Source organism: Ambystoma mexicanum, chromosome 11 (genome assembly GCF_040938575.1).
Source record: "Ambystoma mexicanum isolate Mex_15411 chromosome 11, UKY_AmexF1_1, whole genome shotgun sequence".
Classification (NCBI taxonomy): Eukaryota; Metazoa; Chordata; class Amphibia; order Caudata; family Ambystomatidae; genus Ambystoma; species Ambystoma mexicanum.
The window spans coordinates 183563627-183583721 of NC_090934.1; the positions used below are offsets into that span (position 1 = coordinate 183563627).

The 20095-nt window shown below is 46.7% G+C and overlaps 1 protein-coding gene across 3 annotated transcripts in view; it reads right to left on the bottom strand.

Moving 5' to 3' along the window:
• LOC138503199 (pancreatic secretory granule membrane major glycoprotein GP2-like) overlaps positions 1-19760 on the bottom strand; it is a 362636-nt gene extending 342876 nt beyond the window's left edge. The window contains exons 1-2 of one of the 3 annotated variants that reach the window (XM_069622756.1): positions 19535-19732; positions 587-658 (exon numbers count right to left, since the gene is read on the bottom strand). Coding sequence is in view for 2 of the 3 variants with exons in the window: in XM_069622755.1 (XP_069478856.1) it covers positions 19535-19583 (49 nt within the window). In the remaining variant the exon portion in view is untranslated. Of the gene's footprint in view, positions 1-586; positions 659-19534 lie in introns of all 3 variants that reach the window. The other 2 variants (XM_069622755.1, XM_069622757.1) reach the window with 2 other exon arrangements.
• Between the last annotated feature and the right edge of the window lie 335 nt (positions 19761-20095).

Here is a 20095-nt window from a genome sequence, read left to right on the forward strand (position 1 = left end):
ATCCAAAAGACAAGGAGAAAACAGCCTTCTCCAACCCTATTGTACTATTCCAATTCAAAGTGTTTCACAGGGCCCCCACCACATTTCAAAGGTTAATGGACCAAGTTCTTCGGCCAAACTCTTCTTTCTGTGGAGCTTATATTGATGATTTAATCATTCATAGTAGAACATGGAAAGAACATATGCACCATCTTCATTTAGTCATCAGAGCCCTAAGGAAAACTTGCCTTACTGCAAACCTGAAACAATGTCACTGGGCACAGTCAGCAGTCACGTATCTCGGTTTCTTAGTTGGAAATGGACTTGTTCAAGCCGAAAGTGAAAAAGGTGAAGGTTGTTCAAGAATCCCCAGTACCCAAAACTAAGAAATATCTGAGGGCCTTCTTAGGGTTGATTGGGTATTATAGGCAGTGTTTGACCATTTATTACACTATCACCTCTTGCCTCACTGATAAGCTTACAAATGCAGAACCACAAAAGGTAAAATGGAGCCCAGAAGACCAGAACTGCTTTGACATACTGAAATAGATTGTGCGCTGTGAGCCAGTATTAAAAGTAACCAATTTTAATAAAAAATGTATCTTACAATAGACGCCTCGCATGTCGGGTTAGGGGCTGTTCTTTCCCAAGATCATGATGGCATCGAACATCCGATTCTCTTCATCAGTCGGAAATTGTATAAAAGAGAAAAGAACAATGCCACAATTGAGCTTGATGCCATAGCCATAAATTGGGCAGTTTCATACTTAAAATACTATCTCACTGGCAGAAAGTTTACACTGGTCACAGATCATTCTCCATTATCATGGATCAGACTCTGTAAAGATACCAATGAGCGAGTTATGCCCTGATTCCTAGATTTGCAGCCACATTGCTTCAAGGTAGAACATCGAAAAGAAAGAGGTCAGGGGAATGTCGACTTTCTTTCCTGTTTCCCAATCAATGCTGAAAGAGCAAGCAGCATTATGGGATGGGTATGTGATGAATCTGAAGATGTCATCACTCTTTTCCCAGAGGTAACCACTTCCCATGTGGCCAGGGGACGGCAACTGTTACCTGACCCTGGAGGTGGCTATTTGAGGGAGAATCAAATGGGGAGAAGTGATTCTAAAGGGTGAGTGAGGCATTATCGGATGAGAAATGGTATCCATGTTTCCCTATTAGGGATACCATCTCCATTCCACATACTTTGATGGCATATTGTAATCTACTTCAGCAACCCACAAAGTATCTTCACAATATCCTTCAACATACTGACAAACACTGACACGAGGACAAGGGCTACCAGAATGAAGATTGCTCAACTAAAGCAATACACGAAGTCTAGTAGTTGTAAAAATCCGAATGGCTCTAAGCGCCTCTCTTTCCCAGAGTGGGGGTTCAAAGATGGAACAGATGAGCAACACAGTGAGATCCGACCGGATAGCCTACGCCGGGGAAATGCAGCTGTCAGGAGGACAGATGAGCACAGAGGCATGAGAGAGTCTTGGAGAAAAAGGAGGAAACGGGCGAAGCTAAAGAGCAGGGTGGAAAGCAGGTAAGGCAGCGTCTGATTTGGCAGCGCTCTCCCACAAGCACCGGAGATGCTGACAAGAGACCCAAAGCAGAAAGGAAGCTTTGTGGCAACAAGAGAAGCTGGGGAGACATGCCGAATGCCATCTGCCGCAAGGCTGAGCAGTCCAAACTGAAGAGAGAGGGAGCAGAAGTGAAGAAGGACCTGACCAAGGGTGGAGAAGCTAGGGAAGCTGTTCAAGCACTGGTGAGCCCATAGAAAAAGACGGGGGCACTGAGTGGGAGCGGGAGAAGGCGCTCCTGAGAAGAAGTGGGAGGCAAATCCCTACGTCTTGCTACGTGGCTAATATTCATAGTCCTAGTACTTGGGGAAAAAGAGAAATACAAGTACCCGAAATGGAAAGCAGAACTTGGGGAAGCTAGATAACCCCTTGGTCCTGAAGCTTTCGACTGTTGTATTGAAAGTCCTTGCAGAAGAGTACACTAAGCGAACAACAAGTCTGGGACTCGCAGCCATAAAGTTGAAATTGAAAGACCTGTCAGGAGCGTATGCCAGGCAAGCTAGAGAATTGAAGCAAAACAGAAAGGAAGAGCAATACCCTTCTTGAAAAGAACTGTTCCACAGACCTGGGAGGACTACACCAGGTGTTGTGTGAGACTAGAACCCATACCCAAGTTGTGGCATTCTAAAGAGGAACCCTTAGGATTTTGAACTGCATTGCATGAGGCGAAAACCTGTAGAAGGGGTACATTTCTCCAGGACGGAATTACAACTCCAAGAGAAGGGAGTTATCCTCTTGGGCTTCATGAACTTGATTATTCTTTTTGAAATGTTTACTTTGGTGAAGAGGAACCTGGGGAATGGAGCCATCTCCTGGATCTGTGAACACTATCCACTGGAGCTTACTGTTTAATTTTCATCTTTTGTTGAATTTGAATATTTGTGCACTCTTTTAAGAGAAAGACATCATCCTTAGGTACAATGTCCTTTCATCGTGGGACTGTCACGACCCTCACTCTGAAGACCCCCTGGCCAACCTATGGGCCAGGGAGAGTCTTGATTCCAGTCCCCAATAAACCCAAGAAATTGCAGCCTAGGCCTTCTTGGGGCCAGTCCTGGCGCCTTTGGCGCCAGGCTCATGTTTGCATATGGACTTGTGTTTGGGAACTACTTTTCATTAATGCCAGTCATGTGGAGGCATCCTCATAACCTGGCTCCTTGAAACCAGGCTTGCAGTGTAGTGTTTTTGGGTGTGGTACCATGGGGACTATTTTACCTGGACTTCTTTCTTGAAGCTATTTAAACCACACCCAAATAGACTGACACGCTTCGCGTTAGTTTGCATTACTGCAACGTAACGCTCACTGTGTTCAGCTTCAGCCACGAACCTCGTAAGAACAGAACCTGCAAAGGAAAGGAGAAGACATTGTGAGAAAAAGGCAGCAGCTTACCTGAACATCATCGCCAGCGGTCCGCAGCTCTTCCGACCATCATCCTGGAACCAGCGCTCCTTCGGATCGACAGACCTTTAAAAGAGAAGAAACAAGGCATTAGACACTGTACAATTAACAAACTGTGCCGAAAGGCTTACCTCGCCAGCCGCTCCTCAATCAGCATCACTACTGAAATTCCATACTCTGGCCGAGTACCGCGACCTGTGAAGAGGAAAAGATAACAGGTTAGCAAAGGCAAGGCATCTTAAGCAAAGCGCATATCGCCTACTCACCGCATCAAGGCACTCCAAAAACGACCATACTTACCGGCGAAACACAGATTCCGCCTTGCCACATATTGGACTTCCGCGTATCTAGGAAGAAAAAGACATTGTTTAAAAGGCATGCAAGAACAGCAATATTCACAGCAATAAGACCTACCTGAAAGACTCAAGACGGGCCGGCATCAGTGAAGCAACTCGATCGCCATTGCCCACCAAGCTCAATGCGCCCCTGCCAAGACAGCAGGACGGAGAACCCGCCAACATCTAAAACAAGGTGAGGAGAAGTCCAGAAGGGTCACAGACCTACAGGGAGGTGGGAGGCTGTTTACCCCGGTTGCCCAGTCCTGAACATAGCTTACCTGTATTCCAGGCAGAACTCTTCCGCTGGTCGCATCTGGGCATCGCAAGGAGGGACATCTGAACCCCAACTGCTGGGTGGCGCCCCTGTGGAACCAGGTGGGCGTAACAGAACGCGAAGACTCCAAAACTAAATCCACCTGGGCGCCATGGAAACCTCAGAATTAGACCAATTGGCCCAACTAATAGGAGAACTGCGCGCCGAGGTTCATTCTGCCCGTCAGGAGACTAATGCTCTCCAAAGAGATTTAATAGTGACTAAGGAGCGCACTGAAGACATTAGCAGACAATACTTGCAATCACAAGCGGGCCAGACCCCCCTACCGGGAAGCAACCCAACAATGCAGAATCCTACCCTGCCATCCACTTCTTCTACTCCGGTGCAAGTCGTGCTACCAGGGACAGTTCCTTTGGCCCCACTGGAGCGATTTACGGGTGATCCACGGAAATACGCCACATTCATGAATCAATGCCGCCTTCACTTTCTTTGCAGGCTTGGAGCATTTCCAAACGACCAGGCTCGGGTGGCCTTTGTCTTGTCATACCTGAGCGGTAGCGCAGCGGACTGGTCAGTTCCATTGGTGACACATGATGATCCTCTTTTACATGACTTTGGGGGATTTCAGAGGGAAATGGAGAAACTTTTTGCTAGTCATACCCGAGAACAAGCAGTGGACAATCAACTCCTTTCCCTCCGACAGGGAAATCAGGACCTGTTAACGTACATTGCTACTTTCAACAGATTGGTCGCTGAAGCTAGATGGCCTGAAAACAAAAGAACCACCTTGTTTCATCAGGGTTTACGAGGCAAATTAAAAGATGTTCTAGCTCAAGTAGTGGACCCTCCTCAAGACTGTTCGGAGTTCATAAATTTGGTTGTACAATTAGACCACGGCTGCAAGACCGAAAAGCAGATCGCTCCAAAATGGATCCACGGGCGGTGTATGTTCGGTCTAGAGACAATGTAACTCATGCACAAGAAAACCCTGCTGAGCCCATGCAACTTGGAGGAGTGTGACCCCCATTGACAGAACAAGAGCGAGATAAAAGAAGGCAACAACAACTGTGTCTGTATTGTGGAAAATCTGGGCACTTCCTGAAGGACTGCCCGGTGAAACCCCCTAGGAAGGTTGTTGGGGCCACGGAAAAAGACCAAGAGAAAGAATATCAATCGGAAAACTACCCAGCTCGGCAAACGTAGAGGTCAGTTTGTCGAGTGAGGGAAAGGAGCCACCGACCTCACACTTTGCAATTCCAGTGATCTTGATCAATAACCAACGGTCGTCCAGAATGCATGCCATAGAAGCTTACATCGACAGTGGGGCAGTCGGGAATTATATTGATCAAAATCTGGCTGCAGAGATGGGACTTCCCTTATGTTCCAAGTCGATTACAGATAAGGTGACTACAGTGGATGGGACTGAAATCGCTTCCGGACCCGTAACCCAATGCACAGCTGAGATAACAATGCTTTGCCAGGACGGGCATAGGGAACTCATTTCGTTGGACCTCATCAAGGCACCTTAATTTCAGCTTATTCTAGGGATGCCATGGTTAGTCGCTCATAATCCTTCGATTAAATGGCAAGCCAGCAAATTAACCTTCCCCAGTGACTGCTCTCCAGCCTGTTACTATCAAGAACAGAAGACTGCTTTCAGTAATTCTACGACTCCCGGAACCACGACATATATCTTAGGTGTAACCAGTACTTTACCTGAGGAATACCGCGATTTCCAGGATGTATTCCAGAAGGACCAAGCCAATACCCTGCCACCCCACAGGCCCTACGACTGTCAAATCGACCTTGTTCCTGGTGCCCAAGTCCCCTGTGGGAGGATCTATGCTCTAACTGAACCTGAAAATCTTCACCTGAAGTCCTATCTAGACCAGTACCTCGCAAACGGATTCATCCGTCCATCGAAGTCCGCGGCAGCCAGTCCTTTGTTCTTCGTGCCGAAAAAAGAAGGGGACTTAAGGATCTGTATTGATTACCGCGCATTAAACCAGATCACGGTGAAGAGCCATTACCCTTTGCCACTTATTCCGGAAATGCTGGACCAGGTCAAGGACGCTCAAATTTACACCAAATTGAATCTTCGGGACCGTGTCACCTGGTTTGGGTCAGAAGCGACGACGAATGGAAAACCGCTTTCCGTACTAAATATGGGTTATTCAAATATCAAGTCATGCCCTTTGGGTTATGCAACGCACCGGCAGCATTCCAATACTTCATGAATGACGTCCTGAGAGAGTTAATTGATGTCTGCGCCCTAGTGTACATAGATGATATCCTGGTGTACTCAACTTCTAAACAAGATCATATCAAGCACGTCCGTTCAGTCCTCGCCAGGCTCCATGAACATCGTTTATTTGGCAAGCTGGAAAAGTGCTTTTTTCATGTAACCGAAATGGAGTTCCTAGGCTTCATCCTTACTCCCGGAGGCATCAGGATGGACCTGCACAAGGTCGACGCCGTTCTGAAATGGCCATCACCGACGTCAATAAAAGGAGTACAAAGTATGTTAGGCTTTGCGAACTTTTATCGTCGGTTCATACCAGACTTCTCCCAAATCGTACACCCAATCACTGTGTTGTTACGAAAAAATAACAAGAAATTCATCTGGACCGAAGACACAGAAAAAGCCTTTCAGGAGCTAAAGAAAAGATTCACCTCAGCACAGATCGTACGACATCCACGTCCTGACCTCCCATATATCGTAGAGACAGACGCTTCCAGTATAGCAATGGGAGCTGTCCTCTCACAAAGAGATCCCGAAACTGGCCAGCTACATCCAGTGGCCTTCTGGTCAAAGAAGTTTTCACCTCCAGAAATTAACTACGCCATCACCGACAAAGAACTCTTGGCAATCAAATCCGCCTTCAAAGCCTGGCGACACTACCTTCTGGGAGCTAGACACACCATTACAGTTATTACTGACCACCGAAACCTGCAGTATCTTAAAACAGCAAAGGCCCAATCTTCACGCCAGCTGCGATGGGCTCTCTTCTTTGCTGAATACGATTTTGTCATAACTTTTCGACCAGGCGTCAAGAATGGAAAGGCTGACGCACTTTCTCGTACTGGAACAGATGACTTTGTTTTTACAGCCCCAGATCCAGTCCCCATCATACCTGAAGACAAACTCTTAGGCCTGACTACAGCCTTAACACACATGGAACTGAAAAAGGAAATTCAACAAATCATGAATCCGGATACCCTCCTTGCATGGCAAGCGCAAGGAGAACAATATTCCATCCAAGACCGCTTACCCCTTTTTAAGGGCCGCCTATACATACCCACCCCGAACCTACAACAGCAAGTCATTTCAGGTTACCATGATTCCCTAATCGAAGGGCACCCTGGAATCACCAAGACCTTAGCCAAGGTTAAACAGAACTTTTGGCGGCCTGCCCGGCGGTGAGATATAATCCAATACATTCAATCTTGTGGAGTCTGCACACAAAACAAATAGCAAAAACATAAGCCATCTGGTCTTTTGAGACCTTTGGACATTCCTCCATGGCCATGGCACACCCTTTCCCTTGGCTTCATCACGGATCTGCCTACCAGTCAAGGGTTTAACACCATTCTTGTAGTCGTAGACCTATTCTCGAAGATGGCCCACTTTATTCCACTCAAAGGCCTTCCCGATGCATCCACTCTAGCCAAGGTGTTTCTGGACAATATTGTTAAATTACATGGATTCCCATCAGTCCTGATGTCTGATCAAGGTAGTCAGTTCATTTCCAACTTTTGGAGAAAGTGTTGTGCAATGGCGCAAATTGACGTCCGGTTATCCACTAGACACCACCCCCAAACGGACAGTCAGACCGAAAGGACCAACCAGACCCTTGAGCAATACCTACGGTGTATGTTGCATCACGAGCTGAGAGACTGGAAGGACTTAATATGGATAGCTGAGTACGCATATAACAACTCCTTACATTCCAGTACTGGGCAAACACCTTTTTATACCTTATATGGTAGACACCCGCGTACCTCAGAATTGGATCTGCCAACCAAATTGGAAATGCCTGCGGTTAAAACCCTTCACACCAGCATCACTCAGGCTTTCTAAAAGGCCAGAGAACATCTGATTCACGCCAAACCTAAGCAAAAACAATTTGCCCCCCAACACCGGACCAAGGCCCCCGATTATCAAGTAGGAGACAATGTTTGGCTAGCCACCAAGTTTATACCCATCAAAGGAACCCGGACCTTTCAACCCAGGTATTTGGGACCCTACACCATCAAGACGATTATCAGTCCAGCGGCCGTCAAGTTAGATTTACCATCCAATCTACGCATCCATCCGGTATTTCATGTGTCCCTTTTAAAACCAATGCAACCTGGTACACGTATTGAAGCAGCTCCGAAACCCATTCTTGTCGACGGAGAACTTGAATTCGAAGTTAAAGGCATACTGGATTCTAAGTACTCAAGGGGGAGACTATACTATCTAATAGATTGGAAAGGTTTTGGACCCCAAGACAGATCCTGTGAACCCTGTGAAAATGTTCACGCACCGCGTCTGATCAAAAGCTACCATCGAAACTTCCCAACTAAGCCTGGGCCGGACAGAAGGAACACCTTGAGAGGGGTCTTGGGGGAGAGTGCTGTCACGACCCACTCTCTGAAGACCCCCTGGCCAACCTACGGGCAAGGGAGAGTCTTGATTTCAGTCCCCACTAAACCCAAGAAATTGCAGCCTAGGCCTTCTTGGGGCCAGTCCTGGCGCCTTTGGTACCAGGCTCATGTTTGAATATGGACATGTGCTTGGGAACTACTTTTCATTAATGCCAGTCATGTGGAGGCATCCTCATAACCTGGCTCCTTGAAACCAGGCTTGCAGTGTAGTGTTTTTGGGTGTGGTACCATGGGGACCATTTTACCTGCACTTCTTTCTTGAAGCTATTTAAACCACACCCGAAAAGACTGACACGCCTCACGTTAATTTGCATTACTGCAATGTAACGCTCACCGTGTTCAGCTTCAGCCACGAACCTCGTAAGAACAGCACCTGCAAAGGAAAGGGGAAGACATTGTGAGAAAAAGACAGCAGCTTACCTGAACTTCATCGCCAGCGGTCCGCAGCTCTTCCGACCATCATCCTGGAACCAGCGCTCCTTCGGATCGATGGACCTGTAAAAGAGAAGAAACAAGGCATTAGACATTGTACAATTAACAAACTGTGCCGAAAGGCTTAACTCGCCAGCCGCTCCTCAATCAGCATCACTATGGAAATTCCATACTCCGGCCGAGTACCGCGACCTGTGAAGAGGAAAAGATAACAGGTTAGCAAAGGCAAGGCATCTTAAGCGCAGCGCATAGCGCCTACTCACCGCATCAAGGCGCTCCAAAAACGCCCATACTTACCGGTGAAACACAGATTCCGCCTTGCCACATATTGGACTTCTGCGTATCTAGGAAGAAAAAGACATTGTTTAAAAGGCATGCAAGAACAGCAATATTCACAGCAATAAGACCTACCTGAAAGACTCAAGACGGGCCGGCGTCAGTGAAGCAACTCGATCGCCATTGCCCACCAAGCTCAACGCGCCCCTGCCAAGACAGCAGGACGGAGAACCCGCCAACATCTAAAACAAGGTGAGGAGAAGTCCAGAAGGGTCGCAGACCTACAGGGAGGTGGGAGGCTGTTTACCCCGGTTGCCCAGTCCTGAACATAGCTTACCTGTATTCCAGGCAGATCTCTTCTGCTGGTCGCATCTGGGCATCGCAAGGAGGGACATCTGAACCCCAATTGCTGGGTGGCGCCCTCGTGGAACCAGGTGAGCGTAACAGGGATGTTTTTTCACAGGGTTTTTTACCGTGAATTTTTTAATGAAAAAAAACATCATATTTTTTGGAGGGGGTTAGAAAATTATATATGTGTTGTCGGTATTTGGGAATAAATACAAAAATTAAAGGGAATGGATAGTTTGGAGGGGTTGCCCCCATAAATAATTGAAAAAGAATTTGATGGGTTTTTTCAATAATACATTTGCAGTAAAAAACCTTGCGGAACAACATCCCACGATGAAATTACTTGGAACCCATCCTTAACACCTAATAGTTCTTTTTTAGTGTGAAAAGGCAAGGATAGGAATTTGAGCACTGGGCATTTTTGCTTTGGACATCTTGACAAAGGACACACCCTTCGTTTTTGGTTGAGGTAGGGAAATACCTCCTAGAATAGGGACAGCGAGGCCTTTCCCAAACCTCATTATTATTTCGATAAACATTTATAGTCACCAATATGAGTCCCGTGTGTCCGCACCTCATTTCTGGCTCCTCACGCCACTATGATCTGTGTTCTTACTTGGTGGGTGGAGGCATATGTGCAGCCAAACAAACCACAACATGTTTCCTTACTGTAGTATTGTATGTTTTATGCCTTGAATATTTTATCACGAGTATCACTTGTTCATCAGTCTTGTTGTTCAGTGGATGTCAGGCAATCATTGAATTTTTGGCACCTAGTTGCATTATGGCATGCAACTGCACATGATGTCCTATGAAGAAAGACCTCTGCTGAAAATTCGATAATCGCCGTACATCCACTGATGCACACACTGATGAAAAATCGATACCTGTGATCAAATTTACAAGAACTAGTTTATAACAAAAAAGTACTTTTGATCCTCCTGATGAGTCAACATGGCAAAACATGTGTAGAGGACAAGAAACACATATCTGTTATGAGGATTAAAACCAAGAGATTATAAAATAAATCCATTTTTGTTACAAAAAAAGTGTACAAAGGTTTTTTCTTTTTGTTTTATGAAGATACTAACGTGATCATTTCTGGTACAAGATATGTGAATAAGCATAATCTTGTTTTGAGGACTGATCCATAAAGCACAAAAACTCTTCTTGTTCTCATTTATCAACTAATTAAGAATGGTACGGATGTAATTCCCAGGAAAGAGTGCGCAGCTTTAGACAAGAACGTCAATTTCTATCGGTTATTTATGTATATATATATACATGTAATATATGTGTATAGACTCAAGGTAGCGTAAGATGTCTCTCTCAGTGACGTCCCAGTTCACTCAAGTCACAGTGCTACATTTTATAAAAATCATGATCACCATCTTTCCATTTGGAATGTAGAATGACCGTAGTTTTGAGAACCATAATGTATGCTAAATTAGTTGGTGTTAACACTGATGGTCAATCCATCAGTATGTAATGTTTTTAAATAGTAAATCCCGAAGGACTCCCTATTTTAGAACAATATTTATATATCTAGTAGCACATGGCATAGTTAAGGTGAATTCAAATTGCCTATGGTGTTTCAGATAATAACTTTTGAACCATTCCATGAAAAATTCTTTCAAAGAAGATTTCATATTTGAAAAATGTTGGTATAATTGTGTTTTGAAAGCTTTTACTATGGGTTTGCCCATGGGAAATATTATATATTTTTTGGCCCAGCATTGAAATTGGCTGCATCAATTTTCGAGATTTTTGACATACACCCCATGTTATCAGTATTTGGTGCACTGAAAAAGCAATTTTGAAAGTCGATCTGGCCGATTCAGAATTATTCATTTTTTAAGATTTATCTATGTATCACACATGTGCAGAATGACTGTGCATCTTGAATCCAAACTGTACGTGTACCTGTAGGAGATGTACATTTCTATTTATGTATACTAATATACGTATGACAAGTCACATTAACGTCAGAATGGACTTGGATGTCAGTTCTTATATGTATAAGATATGCAAGGGAGAAGTAAATTGAGTATATGTATGAAATGCAAAACTCTTATACACCTCCTACACGTATAAAAACTCCCATCAAAGTCAACTCTCACTTTAATGTGAGTTTTCATATGAATGAGATGTGTATTGGACCTGTGCCTTTCATATAACTTATATATATAACCAAGAGCTGGAGGTAAATAGGGCCCCGACAAGCAAAAAACAGTTGGTATTACCGCCACTTGTATTACTGGTGCTTGTAACACTGGCTATTCCCCGAACTGAGTCCGGTGGGACTCCATGGAATGGGGAATGACCGCTGTTGCTCGCACCTGTAATATCCCGATAATACTGTGATATCAGGCGCCAGTAACGGTAGGTCCATTTCACGGTATCCCGCCGGAATTACCGGCAGAAATACTGCAAACTAATGAAGCTCTTAGACTCTGGAATGTTATTATTTCTTCTTGGTGCAGGACTAAGCCGACTCACTTCCCAAACTGGGCTGCCTTAAAGCTCCATCATCTCTTGTTTGGCAATAGATTAAGAGTTGCATAAACTGGGGGATCAGCGACCTTAAGGCGGGCCACATTTGAACCGCTGGATATGCCTGGGGATTAAAAGCCCACTCCTAGATTGAGACAGCCCGGTGTTGGGCTATGTACTTGCAGCTTTATAATCTTATTAGGCGATAAGTCTTTTGGCAAGGAATATTTTAGACATTGCTTTGTTGACATAAAAATCAAAGTTAGATATTTCACCCCTAGTATAAAGAACCAAGTGTTTCTTGCTTTCTCATCCGAGCACAACGGACCTAGAGGTTATAAGGACAAAGCATTACATGCCTCGTCAACAAGGACCAAGAGTCGTCTGCCTCATCACTGTGGGTCTTAAAGACTAACAGTTATACACTTCCTCCCAAAAGGCCAAGAATAATCTGTTTCATCACCAAGACTATAAAGAATGAAGAGTTTCCTGCTTCATAATTTAAGGTATAAAAGATCAAGAGTTACTGCTTGATCCCAGAAAATATAAGGACCAAGAGTTGCCTGTATCGTTGCAGAAGGTATAGATAACGAAGATTGCATACTTCATCATTGAGGGTACAAGCGACTAAGAGTTACTGCTTCATCGTCCATTATAAAGGGCCAAGAAGCACTGCTCCTTGACCCATGATTTAAGAGGAAGGCTTACTGCTTCATGAAAGAGGGTATAGAGGACTAAGCATTACATACTTTACTTAAAAGGCATTAATGACAGAAATCACCTGCTGCAGCATAGACGGTGTAAAGGACCAATAATCGCCTTCTTTCACACTGAGTGTTATAAAGGTTTACAAATTATGCGTCTTCATCCCAGGGGAAAGAGCCAAGACATATCTGCTTCTTTGCTGGGGGTATAAACAATCATGGGTTAACTCCTTCATCACCCAGAAGTAGAACAAGCTAAGTGTTGCATTTTTATTGCCCGCGATATAAAGAACCATGAGTTACCTACTGGCTATAAAGGACCATGAGATAGCTACCTGGTATAAAGGAACATCAGATACATGCTTTATCTCCATAAATGATGTGCTTCGTCATCCCAGGTATAAACAACCAATAGTTATTTTCTTCATCACTGGAAGATTTAACCCCTTAAGTGCCAAGGACGAGTATGCGTGCCATTTTTGCATAGACCCTCAGTGTAAAGGACCAGGTGTTAATTGCTTTATGCTTCATCAGCGCTGGCATGCAGATCCAGAGTTACCTGCTTCATTCCCCAGGGGTATAAAGCACCAGGGATATGGCTGCATCACCCAGAGTACAAAGGACCAAGCGTTACCTGCTTCATCAACCAGGGGTATAAAGAACCAGGGGTATGGCTGCATCACCCAGAGTACAAAGGAGCAAGCGTTACCTGCTTCATCACCCATGGTTATACAGGACCAGGGTTACTGATGCATCACCCAGGGTACAAAGGACCAAGTGTTACCTGCTTCATCAAACAGGGTTATAAAGGATCAGGGGTATGGCTGCATCACCCAGAGTACAAAGGACCAAGAGTTACCTGCTTCATCACCCAGGGGTATAAAGCACCAGGGGTATGGCTGCATCGCCCAGAGTACAAAGGACCAAGTGTTACCTGCTTCATCAAACAGGGTTATAAAGGATCAGGGGTATGGCTGCATCACCCAGGGTACACAGGACCAAGCGTTACCTGCTTCATCACCTAAGGTTATACATGACCAGGGATTACTGATGCATCACCCAGGGTAAAAAGGAGCAAGAGTTACCTGCTTCATCACCCAGGGGTATAAAAGACCAGGGGTATGGCTGTATCACCCAGGGTACAAAGGACCAAGCGTTACTTGCTTCATCACAAAGGCATATAAAGGACCAGCGGTTACTGATGCATCACGAAGGGGGCAAAGGACCGAGCGTTACCTGCTTCATCGCCCAGGGGTATAAAGGACATGGGGTATGGCTGCATCACACAGGGTACAAAGGACCCAGCATTACCTGTGTCATCACCCAGGGTTAAAGATAACCAGGGACTACTGATGCATCGCCCAGGGTACAAAAAAACGAGAGTTACCTGCTTCATTCCCCAGGGGTATAAAGCACCAGGGGTATGGTTGCATCACCCAGAGTACAAAGGACCAAGCGTTACCTGCTTCATCACCCAGGGGTATAAAGGACCAGGGGTATGGCTGCAACAACCAGGGTACAAAGGAACAAGGGTTACCTGCTTCATCACCCAGGGTTCTACCTTGACATGGATTCCTGATGCAGCACCCAGGGTACAAAGGACCAAGCGTTACCTGATTCATCACCCAGGGGTATAAAGGACCAAGCGTTACCTGATTCATCACCCAGGGGTATAAAGGACCAGGGGTTACTGATGCATCACCCAGGGTAAAAAGGACCAAGCGTTACCTACTTCATCACCCAGGGTTAAAGATGACCAAGGATTACTGATGCATCTCCCAGGGTACAAAGGATCCAGCGTTACCTGTGCCATCACCCAGGGTTAAAGATGACCAGGGACTACTGATGCATCGCCCAGGGTACAAAAGACCAAGAGTTACCTGCTTCATTCCCCAGGGGTATAAAGCACCAGGGGTATGGTTGCATCACCCAGAGTACAGAGTACTTAGCGTTACCTGCTTCATCACCCAGGGGTATAAAGGATCAGGGGTATGGCTGCAACACCCAGGGCACAAAGGACCAGCGTTACCTGCTTCATCACCCAGGGGTATAAAGGAGCAAAGATTATTTCTACAGCATATAGGGTACAAAGGGCCATGAATCGCCTGCTTCATTTTTTGGGATTAAAAAACTAGGAACTACTGCTTAACCAACCTGAGTGTAAAGAGCCATCACCGGTGGTATAAAGACTAAGAGTTACCTGCTTCATCACCATGGGGACTAAAAGAGCAGAGGTATTGCGGCATCCCCCAGGGAACAATCATCCAAGAGGTCCCGGCTTCATCAACCAGGGATACAAAGGGTCATGAGTTATTGCTGTATCACTCAGGGTGCAAAGGATGAAGAGGTACCTGCTTTAACACCAGGGTCTAAAAAGCACCAGGGGAATCAGTGCCTCAGCCAGGGTGCAAAGTACCTAGAGTTACCCACCTTCTCACCCATGGGTATAAAGTACAAGGAACTATTGGTGAATTATCCAGGGAACACAGGGTCAAGAGTTGCCCGCGTCTTCAACCGGGGAATTAAGGAACAATGGTTATTACTGCATTGCCAGTTTACAAAGGACTTACATGCTTCATCATACAGAGGTATAAAGAACAAGGGCATCACCAAGGGTACAAAGGACCAAGAGTTGCCCTCTTCATTACCCGTGCGCGTAAAGGATCAGGGGTATCCCCCAGGGCACAAAGGAAGATAAATAGCTTGGGGTATTGGTGACTCACCCATGGTACGAGGGACCAACAGTTACCCGATTGTTCACCAACAGGTACAAAGGGCCAGGGTTTATTGCTGCATCGGCCAGAGTACAAAGGACCAAGAGTTACCTGCTTCACCACCCAGGGTGTAAAGGGCCAGGGTTATGACTGCAACAGCCAGGGTACAAAGGAACAAGCGTTACCTGCTTCATGACCCAGGGGTATAAAGGACCAGGGGTATGGCTGCAACACCCAGGGTACAAAGGAACAAGCGTTCCCTGCTTCATCACCCAGGGTTATACCTTGACATGGATTCCTGATGCATCACCCAGGGTACAAATGACCAAGCGTTACCTGCTTCATCACCCAGGGTTATAAAGGACCAGGGGTTACTGATGCATCACCCAGGGTACAAAGGACCAAGCGTTACCTGCTTCATCTCCCTGGTGTATAAAGGACCAGGGGTATGGCTCCAGCACCCAGGGTACAAAGGACCAAGCATTACCTGCTTCATCACTCAGGCATAAAAAGGGCCAGCGGTTACTGATGCATCACCCAGGGGGCAAAGGACCAAGCGTTACCTGCTTCATCGCCCAGGGTTATAAAGGACCAGGGTTATGGCTGCATCACACAGGGTACAAAGGACCCAGCGTTACCTGTGTCAACACCCAGGGTTAAAGATGACCAGGGACTACTGATGCATCGCCCAGGGTACAAAAGACCAATAGTTACCTGCTTCATTCCCCGGGGTATAAAGCACCAGGGGTATGGTTGCATCAACCAGAGTACAAAGGACCAAGCGTTACCTGCTTCATCATTCAGGGGTATAAAGGACCAGGGGTATGGTTGCATCACCCAGAGTACAAAGGACCAAGCGTTACCTGCTTCATCACCCAGGGGTATAAAGGACCAGGGGTATGGCTCCAGCACCCATGGTACAAAGGACCAAGCATTACCTGCTTCATCACCCAGGGTAATACATGACCAACGATTACTGATGCATCCCCCAGGGTACAAAGGACCAAGCGTTACCTGCTTCATCACCTAGGCGTATAAAGGACCAGGGGTTACTGATGCACCACCCAGTGTACAAAGGACCAAGTATTACCTGATGCATCACCCAGGGGTATAAAGGACCAAGGGTATGGCTGCACCACCCAGGGTACAGAGGAACAAGTGTTACCTGCTTCATCACCCAGGGTTATACTTTGACATGGATTCCTGATGCATCACCCAGGGTACAAAGGACCAAGCGTTACCTGCTTCATCACCCAGGGGTATAAAGGAGCAAAGATTATTTCTACAGCATATACGGTACAAAGGGCTTCGAATCGCCTGCTTCATTTTTGGGGGATTAAAAAACTAGGAACTACTGCTTAACCAACCTGAGTGTAAAGAGCCATCACCGGTGGTATAAAGACTAAGAGTTACCTGCTTCATCACCATGGGGACTAAAAGAGCAGAGGTATTGCGGCATCCCCCAGGGAACAATCATCCAAGAGGTCCCGGCTTCATCAACCAGGGATACAAAGGGTCATGAGTTATTGCTGTATCACTCAGGGTACAAAGGATGAAGAGGTACCTGCTTTAACACCAGGGTCTAAAAAGCACCATGGGAATCAGTGCATCAGCCAGGGTGCAAAGTACCAAGAGTTACCCACTTCCTCACCCATGGGTATAAAGTACAAGGAACTATTGGTGAATTATCCAGGGAACACAGGGTCAAGAGTTGCCCGCGTCTTCAACCGGGGAATTAAGGAACAATGGTTATTACTGCATTGCCAGTTTACAAAGGACTTACACGCTTCATCATACAGAGGTATAAAGAACAAGGGGCATCACCAAGGGTACAAAGGACCAAGAGTTACCCTCTTCATTACCCGTGCGCGTAAAGGACCAGGGGTATCCCTCAGGGCACAAAGGAAGATAAAGGGCTGGGGGTATTGGTGACTCACCCATGGTACAAGGGACCAACAGTTACCCGATTGTTCACCAACAGGTACAAAGGGCCAGGGTTTATTGCTGCATCGGCCAGAGTACAAAGGACCAAGAGTTACCTGCTTTACCACCCGGGGTGTAAAGGGCCAGGCATTGTTGCTGGATCATCCAGAGTACAAACGACCATGAGTTACCTGATTCAACACCCATGGGCACAAAGGACCATTGGAATATTGCTGCATCACCCAGAGGTAGGAAGGACCATGGGTATTGCTGTATCGCCCAGGGTTAGGAAGGACAAGGGGTATTGCTGCATCACCCAGGGTACAAAGGATCAAGCGTTACCTGCTTCATCATCCAGCAGTATAAAGAACAATGGGTTATTACTGGATTGCCCAGGTTACAAAGGACCAAGAGGTACCCTCTGCATCACCCATGCGTGTAAAGGACCAGTGGCATCATACAGAGCACAAAGGACCAAGAGGTACCCTCTGCATCACCCATGAGTGTAAAGGACCAGTGGCATCATACAGAGCACAAAGGACCAAGATTGTCATACTTTATCGCCAAGTAGGCTAAGGGTCTATTGCTGCATCACCAGGGTACAAAGAACCAAGAGTCAACTGCTTCATCAACCAGAGGTAGAAAAGGGCCAGGGCGTATTGTTGCATCACTCGGGGTGCAAAGGATGAAGAGGTACCTGCATTATCACCAAGGGGTGTAAAAGATCAGGGGTTATTGCTGCATCACCCAGAGTAGAAAGGACCAAGAGTTTCCAGCTTCATTACCAAGAGGTATTAAGCACCAGAGGTTATTGCTGGATTACCCAGGGTGCAAAGGATCAATAGTTATCTGCTTCAACACCCAGGGGTATAAAGGACCAAGGGTTATTGGTGTATCACCGAGGGTACAACAGAATAACAGCTACCTGCTTCGTTACTCAGGGGTATGAAGGGCTTTGCATTATTGCTTCATCACCAGGGTGCAAAAGACCAAGAGTTACCCATTTTATCACCCAGGGCTGCAAAGGACCACAGGTTATTGCTGCATCACCTAGTGTACAAACGATTTTATCACCCAGGGGTATACATGGCCAGGTGCTAATGCTTCATCACATATGGTATTAAGGACCAAGAGTTACCCACTTCATTAACTGGGGAATGAAGGACATGGGGTTATTATTCCATTGCCCAGGGTACAAAGGACCAAAATGTGCTCTCTTTATCACCAGTGGGTGTAAAGGACCAGGGGCATAACCTAGGGCAACAAGGACCAAGATGTTCTCGCTTCATCACCTGGGCTGTAAAGGACTGTGTTTATTGCTGCATCAGCTAGTGTGCAAAGGGCCAAGAGTTATCGGTATCATCACCGAGGGGTATAAAGGGCTTGGGATGGTTGCTGCATCACCAGGGTACGAAAGACCGAGTTACCTCTTTCATCACCCAGGGGTATAAAGGGCTTGGGATGGTTGCTGCATCACCAGGGTACGAAAGACCAAGAGGTACCTCTTTCATCACCCAGGCTCTATCATCACCCAGGGGTATAAAGGGCTTCGGATTGTTGCTGCATCACCAGGGTACGAAAGACCAAGAGTTACCTCTTTCATCACCCAGGGGTATAAAGGGCTTGGGATTGTTGCTGCATCACCAGGGTACAAAAGACCGAGTTACCTCTTTCATCATCCAGGGGTATAAAGGGATTGGGATTGTTGCTGCATCACCAGGGTACGAAAGACCAAGAGTTACCTCTTTCATCACCCAGGGGTATAAAGGGCTTGGGATTGTTGCTGCATCACCAGGGTACGAAAGACCAAGAGTTACCTCTTTCATCACCCAGGGGCATAAAGGGATTGGGATTGTTGCTGCATCACCAGGGTACAAAGGACCAAGAGTTACCCATTTTATCACCCAGGGGTATAAATGGGCTGGTGTTACGGCTTCATCACCTATATATACTATGGACCAAAATGTACCCTCTGTATCACAGTGGGTGTAAAGTACCAGGGGCATACCCCAGGGCAAAAAGGACCAAGATGGATCCGCTCCATTACCCAGCGTTGTAAAGGAGCACGGCGTATTGCTGCTGAATAGCCTAGTGTACAAAGGACCAAGAATTACCGGTATCATCGCCCAGGGGTATAAAGGCCATTGGTTACTGCTTCTAACTGAGAGTATAAAGGGCCATGATATACTACTTCCCCGCTGAACTCACGGAGGCCAAGCATTGTTGCTGGATCAGCCGGGCTACAAATGGCCGTGTGTTTCCAGCTTCATCGCCCAGGTATCCAGGAACCACAGTTTCACAAAAATGCTTACAAAGGACCACGAGATAGTGCGTCACCACTGAGGGGATAAATGCCCCCCACACCCCAGTTTCCCTTCATCGCAGAGGGTGCAAAAGAGGCGGAATTACCTGCTTGTGGAAGGAGGGCCGCCAGTAGAAGTCCGAGCAGAAGCCTCATCTCCGGGGCTTCCCTGGCCTCAGCGGCCAGGTGAGAGACAGAGAGTTGGGGCCCTCACACGGGCGGAGGGGATTCAGGCTCCGGATGAGAAGAGACCGAGCCGAGGTGCCATGGCGAAGCAGCAGCGGCGGTGTCCTGCCCCGGGCTCTGTCCATTTCCCAGCAGTGGGTGTATACTGAGGCGGGGAGCGCTGGGAGGAAGGAAGGACGGGCTTCAGACCAGATTTCTAACAGGTCCTTCCTCATTCAAACGCACATTCTCCGAGTGAGTGCAGCCAGCGATTAGGGGCACACACAGGCCTGTCCGCAGAGGCTGATGCAGGGGTCAGGTGCGAGGTGCTCTGGGCCTGGCAGAACTCTCAGGGGTCTGCAGAGATTTCACGGGAAAGGCCAGAGATTTGCGGGGGGATGGCACGAGGTTACTTCTGTCAGTGACAATGGCTGAGCTCTCAGGGGCTGAAGACAGAGCTCTCAGGGGTCAGATGCGGCCCTCAGAGAGCGAGGGCACATCTC